We start from the raw sequence: 9001 nt of genomic DNA on the forward strand, positions 1-9001 counted from the left end.
GTGTACCCTTGAAACATCAGTGTTTCAAAATGATGTAATTGCTATGGAACTGTCCATGAGTATGTAATGAAATGTCCTCAGCCTTAAACACTGAAAGGCAGGGTGAGAGGAAGAGGAGGTGGAATGAGTGGACTCTACCTCTGCAGCCATCACATGCTCCTATATTATTTTTTGATATTAAGTAACTGAAAGGCATTTCACATGACTTGAATTCACTGTAGTAGCAGAAGCAGGCACAACAAAATGAATATCCACAGGATGCTGTAGGAGGCATATACATATATATTTATATATGAAATAGAAGGCTTTAGGGTATGAATTAATTGCTGAGGGTAGTCAAGAGAGACACTTAACATAGCAGGTTGGAAATATCACCTGAACAGTACAGATTCTGACAACGCACTAACACTAATGCAGAATGAAGAGACAGGTTATAAGATCCTAGGCTAATTTATAAGCTGATTAGTACAGTAGGAAGAATCTTTTCTTCAGACAGGCTAGCTGCATTTGATTCAGGAACTCAAAGCCTGTAGCAATGTAACTTCACTCCCAAGCAGAGTTGTGCGTTTTAAAAGCAATATGTCATTTCATTGAGATACTACACTCTGCCAACATTTATGCCATTGCTAGGCATCGTCTGTCTCTTGTGGAAGGCTGCAGGAATAGAGTAACTTCAAAAGCAGCTTTTTTAATATTAATACATGAAGAAAAATCATGGCACTTCCTTATTATTAACAACTTTTATAAGGCTAAAGTTTGACAATGTGTTAAAGAAAAAAAAATCATTGAAGAATGTGTTGACAATGCATTAGGCTTAGTCCTAACATTTAAAAACTTGTATCTGAACATTAAGCAAAGCATTACAAATGTGTCTATGCTTAGAGGATAAATATTTATTTATGACCTAGGGTATCTTTTTTAAACAAAATAATGTATAATTTTATACAGGCAATTCTCTATTCTGGCATAATAAGGCAATTGTTACATTGCTGCATTCGGAAAAAAAAAGTTAGCCTTTTCTAATTTAGTAAGTGGCATACGCAGACTTGCATTCTAGAACTTACCATTGCAATTTCCAAAAAGCAAATGCCAAAGACTCAGATTTGAGCTATTAGTTAACTCAGATTTTCTACAGTATCCAAACTACCTCCAGTATTTTCACAATTGTCCTACTACAAAAAGGCATACCATAAAATCAAGCTAAAGTGCTCAAACAGTAGCCCAAAGCGATAACCTCATTAGAAAGTATAGGTTTTTAAAAATCACAAATCCATTCCAGTATGATTCTATTGTACAGTAATTACATTTAAATAATCTTTTTTAGAACAACTTTAGATAGCAATTGACATTACTGAAAATGGTGTTTATAAGGAGGAAGTGTATATATGTTGTATATTCATCGAATAATTGGTGCTGATCTGTCGTTTGTTACTGTTGGTCTGAGTTTCACAGTTGCAAATGGATTTTCCCCACTGAAAAGAAATGTACAAAGTTACTACAAGGCTCACTGTGATACAAAACGAAATTTAAGCCATGCCATTTCTTCATCTACGTTATCTGAAGATTAAGTTACGGTTTAGACTAAAGGACTGTATGCAACTCTTAGTTTAACTTCAGTATTTAAAACAAGCTTCCATACACTTCACTTTACAGCGATCCAACACTTGGTTAAGTTAGTGTCCAATTAGATCTGGACATTCTCTAAATAGCTTCCAGTTTTCAAAAACTTTTAGTTTTAACCCTTAAAGACTGTTTGACTCCTCCTCCCTGCCAAACCAATGGAGAAATACACTCTTCTGAGAAGGCATTGCATTGTATTTCACTTAACAGCACTCTTGAGAAAAGTACAACTGATTTTAACCACAGTGGTTTTAACAATGCCTAGGAAAGGTCATAGAGTAAAATTCAGGAAAAAAACATCTCAATTTCCCCTCACAATTAAAACATACTATAAGCCAATATAAAAATCAACACAACTGTATTAGGATAAAAGCTTTAAAAAATATACCTTAGAAAGGGTGGTTTTACAATGCCATTCATATCAGGTTTCTGCAAAAGAAAAGGATATTTACACAGACTTAAAAAACAAAACAAAACAACAACAAAAAAGCTACAGGTGATCTTCTCCCCATTCTGCTAAGGAGAAGAGGCCCTATCATGTAAGCAGGCTAAAACATTTAGTGTAGAGAACTGTGCCCCCAGTAACAGCCTTAGCTTTGTTCCGTTGTTGTTTTCCCAGCTTTAACACCCGATGGTCACCTGAGAGTGCATTTTAGAAGTTAAAGTAGCACATCATTGAAAGTCAAAAACCAAAAGAAAAAGGACAGAACTATTAGCAGAACACAAGTTTTACCATATTGTTTCTATAGCATAATTAATAAACAGCTAGTTGTCACCGCACAGTGCCAAAGCTAGGCTTGGAGCAGATCTTACGGAGAGAACACAGCTTATCTTCATACAGCTGTAAAGGCATCAAGTTAAAAAAGGCAGCAGCCAGCTTAATGGCCTATTAAAAGTCTGAAGTGAGAGCAGATTCTGACCAGTAGGCAGGGTTGGTTTTTTGGTTGTTGTTTGTTTTAAATAAAATACAAACTACCACTTTCAGCTGCTGTTGATTTACAAAGGACAAGTTCTGGTATCACCTGTGACTTTTGTGAGTAATAATGGTGAATAATAATAATAATAAAAACAGCAAGAAAAGAGCTGATAGCATCCATATATTTAACTTGCAGTGTTTGTGGGCAAGTGATACAAAAGGAGGAATAGTTTTGCACAGGTATTGCTAATGTTTCATTATAATCAAACAGTCCTGGTTAAATGTACAACCTGAAAGCATTTATTTTTACAGCTACTGTCTGCACGGTACTTTTGTGATGGAGTTTATTTTTGTGAATTTAAGATGACCCAGAAGAGGGCAGTGTTGCACTGCCACAACGTTATTACAGGATGCAATGCTTCATGTGCAATAAGATGGAAAAGTGCTACATAGCAGGGTTGGCAAGCCTATTGCACAACAGGGCAGTTTTGGAAACATTTAACTTCTACTTCCCCCTGCACTAACTTTTAGAAATAATCATACTTAAATCAAGTACTTAAAATGGCAAACTAACTGCCTTGCTTCTGATAAGTGTCAGCTAAAGGTCAAAGTGAACATTTGAATAACATTCATGTGTGTAGAAGCAGGAGTATGCAGTTGCCTTTTGTGTAACTGCTTGATTTGTACTACTCTTTCTGTCTGTACAACCATTTTGCTTTCAATACATAAGATTTCACTGCTAAGCGAATGTCTGTAAGCCACCTTTTATCTTTGTAAATTTTTGTCTTCTCAAATTAGGTAACCATCTATTGTACTGGTAGTTCCTAGCTACCATATTGATGACACTGTGACACAGGTGAAGAAATCAGTATTTAAGGACCTAATTTGACCGTGTTCTTAAACCTGTGCTTAACTTGTGCACGTACATGTGCAATTTCATTGGATCACATCAGCCTTAAGTAGAATTAGGTCTAATTAGGCCTTAAAATTAATTACAATGAATGAACTAATGCCTTAATTACATGCTACTGTTTACTAAACACTAGCCCTCATCCAAGCTTTCTCAGTGACCAAGTCCTTTGTTGTTGATATTGGTCTGCATAGAACTGTCCTACATAATGCAGCATGAACAATTTAACTTGTAAGAACCATTCCTCATCTTTCCTCCTTGAAATCGTGAGCTATTATTCTTTGTATTCTGAAACAAAAATAAGATGCCTCGAGTCATTTTGTGCTTCTGCATAAAAGACACTGTAAGCATACTGTTTTACATGTATGTAAATTCTGTACAGGGGCCAGCCTGCTGTAATGTTGAGCTTATTTCCAAAGCCTTAAGATGTAGTGGGAGTTGCTGACTTGCCCAGAAGCAGGAATAACAAGGAAGCTCTACAGCTTTCCAAAAGAATGAAAATAAATGGTAATTTTGGAGCAAAATCCTTTGGTGCAAGTGCAGGAACTCTCCTCTACAGTTCTCTTCCTTCTGTATAACAGGTAAGTATCATGGGGGAACAGCAAAATGTATCTGCTACAAGTTATGGGGTACCTAAACAACAGTAATGAAGAATTCTAGAGCATAAAATAATCACTTATTCCCTGTGGAAATGCAGAATCTCAAAAAAGATGCCTTTGTCTTCTAGCAGATGCCTAAAAAGGTATAAGTCTGATCTGGCCTCCAAAGAGAATACTGTTCTAAATAGAATTCTCTGACCTCATCTATCAACTAAATAGTTGGCCATTTCTCTCTTTTTATTTTTTTTTTTGTTTGTTTTTTCAGTTCAATACAAAAGTTAGTCCACAAGCCTTAATTTTATTGATAAAACCCCTAAACTAATGCCATAGGAAAACCTTCCTTAAGGTTGACAGCTCTTGAGAGCTGACTAAGGCCAGACAGCAGCACAGAGCAGCGATACCATGGCAATTTAATGGATTCAATAATTTTAAAAGGTCTATAGTAAGTCACCTTTTACTTGTCGCAGGGCAAAGAACTCACTGTGCTGCTTGCTTTGCAACTTTCACAGGCTGATACGTCTTTTAACTATTGAGAACATAATTACATTTGAAGGACATGTTGATCCCATAGGTCTCAACAGATAGTCATAGAATAAATGAACCAATGTATAAATCTGACATCACAATTGTTAAGGCTCATTGCTTCTTTATCCAAAAATGAAAACCACAAATATATTAATCTACAGATGTCTGTCTTCATAATAATTTTAGAAGTTCCCAGATACTCCATTTGAAAGTGACTTAACACTAAAATTTAGATCTTACTTCTTGATATTCCTTTCATGCATGTTAAAAGCTTTATTCCTGGACAAAAACATCATCCTAGAAATGTAACATCACTGCACAAATTATATACTTCCTATCTATCTATTTTCTCCTATATAGGAGGAAATTCTTCACTCAGAGGGTGGTGAGGCTCTGGCACAGGCTGCCCAGAGAGGCTGTGGCTGCCCCATCCCTGGAGGTGTTCAAAGGCCAGGCTAGACGAGGCCCTGAGCAACCTGATCTAGTGGGTGGCATCCCACTAGTGGGATGAATAGTGGATAACAAGGTTCAGTACTGATAAATAAAATTACTTGACTGTGGATTCAAATATATATAAAATTCAGTATTTCTGTACATCTGCTGCTTGTGTCATTCTAACAGTAATTTTGTCTATTGTGATGTATTGGAGGTTATTTATATATTTTGGTTATTATTAGTGTTTCTATTTTTACTTATTTTAAACATAGTTCATTCTCTTTGCTTGTCAGTATAACAAACACTTGTCAACCCCCACCCAAAATAGCTAATATGTTGAAGTAAAAAATGCTGTAGATACACTTGACATTACTAATAGTAGACTTCAATGAAACAGAAGGAAAGGAGGCTTCTTGGATGAAGACCATTGTTTCTTGATGTCTTTCCATTTGACAGGAGGTAAGTACCATTATATATATAGTCATTCTTTGAACTTACATGGAATCTCTCACTATGAATCAAAATGCGATGCAATAAACTTTCAGTTTTTGCTTTTTAGATTTCTTAATTTTACCTCCATCACGTACAAACTTACAAAATCCTCTTCAATTTATACAGTATGATTCAACAGATCACTTAGAAAGCAAAAACATCTTGCAGAAGGACAGCCCAACGCTGCTTAGATGTTATAATAGTATACAAAATATTTTGGTCTAACTGACCAATTTTATTTTTTTTTTAAGTAAACTTCTTAGAAATTTGCTATGGTACCAGCAATTGCTTGATTACATTAGTCTTCATTTTGAATCACTGTTTGAATGCAGACATAACAGTAGAAATACCAACTTTATATAGCATTACCTGTTCATAAAAATGCACTTCCACTCGTCTGTAATTTTGCTGAATATAGGCATTAATTAGTATGTATATCCCTCAACAAAATTCACAGAAGTAACACTAACTTTCATGGTGGTGTTTAAAATATTCTTTAAAACAGAGCTTATGTTATTCTAAATCCCCTGTCCCACTACAGTTCTAAAGTCACTTAAGATGATGGATTTGTGTTACTTTCTATGAGGATTTACTCTCAAGTTTCATAGATTACATTCCTGAGATTTTTTCTGCTATGCAGAGAAAGGCTGCTAGTACTCTTAATTATATCCCTAAACAATTTTTCTCCCTTCTTATTACTATTATTTTTTTGGATTGAGATACCAAAAAGGAATAAGAATCCAGAAGACAGGTGCACTGAAGGGCCGCTGAAGTCAAGTACAAGTAATTAAACCAGAATATTTCAGGGCCTCATTTAAGACCTTAGTTAAGCAGGTCAAGAAAAGGAAGCAGGGCAGAACACTTGGATTTGTGGTACTGATTACTTACCTGACCAACGTTTTCTGGTCTGTCAGTTGGTGTTTTAACAGTAGTACCTTTGGAAGACTCCATTCTCTTATCTGACGATGAACCTGTTTGTGAAGACCCCAGATAGTCTGGTGGTGGGAGGACAACACCAGCTTTTTCTGCAAGATTCACAGAACTAATACTTCTAATTGGTGCAGGGCTGTAAGACAGAACCCAACAAATATCATTTTCAGTTCCTCTCACATGTCTTTAGTCCCAGGAAAGAACAGAAGTAGATGAGCTGAAAGTTAATTAAAGTGTGTAATCTCACTGGTCAGTGGGACTCCAAATTAAAGTTGGGGTTCTTGGGGTCTCTGTATAACCGTTAAAACATGATAATGTAATCAAGGGATCATGCTACAAATTGTTAGAAAGTACTTACTATATATGCCACTGAACAACATCAAGTGTAAGCAGAAATGTAACATGATTATCGGATGTTATGGAACTGTAAAGATTTGGGCATTTTTGCAACTCCTACTCAAAATGTTACCTTGGCACTGGGGCAAATGCTTTTTCTTCTGCTGGTTCTTCCAGTGGTCTAGTATACGATGATGGAAACCATCCTTTTCTGTAATGGGAAAGGTTTCAATTTTGTATTATATATGATTGGAATGATCTTTCAAAAGACAACACTGGACAAAACAGTAGACTCCAGAAGACTTAACATTTAAAGGCCTGGGTTCTGATGATACCAAATTAGTGTACAAGATCTCCCTAAAATAAGTGCAGTGATTCACCTGACAGGAAGACTTCAAGTCCCCAGTCGATGACAGCCAGCAAAAAGGGTGGAAAACCATTTACTATTATCTGCTAATGAAACCTGATGAGAGACATTTTTCTTTCATGTTCAGATTGGGTAAAGTATTGACTATCTTACGCTTTAGTTGACTCATGTTCCCCATAAAGCCAGCCATCCTTTTCTTCAGCTACAAGAAGTACGATGATATCCCCCTGTGCAAAGCTAAGTAATGTCTTGTTACTTCCAGCAGTATGTGGGAAGATTGTCTTCACTTTTTGCCTCTTCATTATATTCAACCCTGTGGCAACAGAAGTTGAACGTGATAAATTGGCATCTTCTGAATTCTCTGTCAAAAAAAAGCAAAACAAGAAAAAAAAGCAAAATTAACCACACTAATAAAATACAATTAGCTATATGACAGGAAAAGTAGGTAAAGGAAAACTCAAGTGCAGATGAAGTTCTGAGACTTTGTACTGCTTTACTTTCTGCTTAGACTCTCAGTTATCCACCGTTTCTTATCCCCACAAAGCTCTTAATAGTGTGTGTATGTGTATACAAATGCACATATCACAATAAGGTTGAACCAACAGATATAAGAAGTTATGTAAATTTAAACTTGCTACTGCTTTCTTCTTTTGCCATGAAAATGCTAACCATACACAGCCACAAAAGACCTTTGAAAATTTTCCATTCCTTTTTTTTAAAAAAAAAGGAGAAAAAAAAAGAAAAAGCTGTGTATAAAGTCCAAGATTTCATTTGCAAATGAGCCAAGCACTCAGCTTCAACCGAATCAATGAGAAATGCAGACACTTGGCACTTTTCAGACATCAGATGTTTACCAGAAGATTTAAAGGATGTCTCAAAAATGTGTATTATTTGAATAGCACAATTCATTGTAGAGGAATTTTTTAAGGAAGAAATGCTGGAAATGCTACTATTACACTGAAGCGTTCTGCATTTCTTTTGTTGTGATGTAGGCTTGGTTCTTTCCCTATAGCAGGGTAAGCCAAGGATTAGTATTTTAGAAACTAGCAAAACAAATCTTCAGAGGATTTTGCGTTTCAAGAAAGAAATACAAGACTGCTCATTTTGTCCCACGTGCATTCTTCCCTAACTGTTACATATCCTTAAAGGAAACCAAAACAAGACTGCTATATTAGTTCATGTTTGTTTGTGTGCACTGAAATAATCACACAGATGTATCTTGTTCAAAATTGCAGAATGTATTCTTCCAGTAAGATTGGGAGTCTGAAGAGCAGTTAAACTGTGTGAATCAGGTATGCATGTAAAGTGATTAAAATAGAATCTACCTATCTTGACCCGTGTTTTACTGCTAACAGTTCCTCCCTTCTTATGATGTATATTTTGCCTGTTAGGTAACTCATATATAAATGTTTCATAAAGACCATTTTCTACTCCTCCATATGTCCTGGAATTCACATCATGATAGTAGTCAAGAAATCCAAAGATAATTTTTAATACTGTAACGTCCCATTTGCACTTACTTATAGTTTGCAACAAAATGACACTCACCTGCTGAATTTAGTCTTTCGGAAGATGTCTTTGGAACCGTTGCAGGATTGTTAAACATATCGACCAGTGGACTAGTGTATGCCCTACCTGTAGGGGCAGGGGGCACCCTTGATGCATTTTCATAAAGAGTATAAAAATCATTTCCAATCTAGAGTCACAAAAACAACGTTATCACAATACTGAGGTGACAGTGACACCTGGGTTATTTGCAACAAAAAATTCTAGAAAGCAATGCTCAGATTTTCCCAGATTATACATATGAAGGCCAGCCAGAAAGTCCTTACATTCCTGTGAAGTTGTTGATAGTATAGTTTGTAAGGGAG

At 35.9% G+C, this 9001-nt stretch overlaps 1 protein-coding gene across 1 annotated transcript in view; it reads right to left on the minus strand.

Annotated features, from left to right (window-relative positions):
• Nucleotides 1-260: 260 nt before the first annotated feature.
• BAIAP2L1 (BAR/IMD domain containing adaptor protein 2 like 1) overlaps nucleotides 261-9001 on the minus strand; it is a 40240-nt gene continuing 31499 nt past the window's right edge. Inside the window, exons 9-14 of the mRNA XM_040575268.1 lie at nucleotides 8679-8826; nucleotides 7284-7491; nucleotides 6897-6974; nucleotides 6386-6563; nucleotides 2009-2049; nucleotides 261-1472 (exon numbers count right to left, since the gene is read on the minus strand). Of these exons, the coding sequence (XP_040431202.1) occupies nucleotides 1397-1472; nucleotides 2009-2049; nucleotides 6386-6563; nucleotides 6897-6974; nucleotides 7284-7491; nucleotides 8679-8826 (729 nt within the window). The 3' untranslated portion in view covers nucleotides 261-1396. The remainder of the gene's footprint in view (nucleotides 1473-2008; nucleotides 2050-6385; nucleotides 6564-6896; nucleotides 6975-7283; nucleotides 7492-8678; nucleotides 8827-9001) is intronic.

Source organism: Cygnus olor, chromosome 15 (genome assembly GCF_009769625.2).
Source record: "Cygnus olor isolate bCygOlo1 chromosome 15, bCygOlo1.pri.v2, whole genome shotgun sequence".
In the NCBI taxonomy this organism is placed as follows: domain Eukaryota; kingdom Metazoa; phylum Chordata; class Aves; order Anseriformes; family Anatidae; genus Cygnus; species Cygnus olor.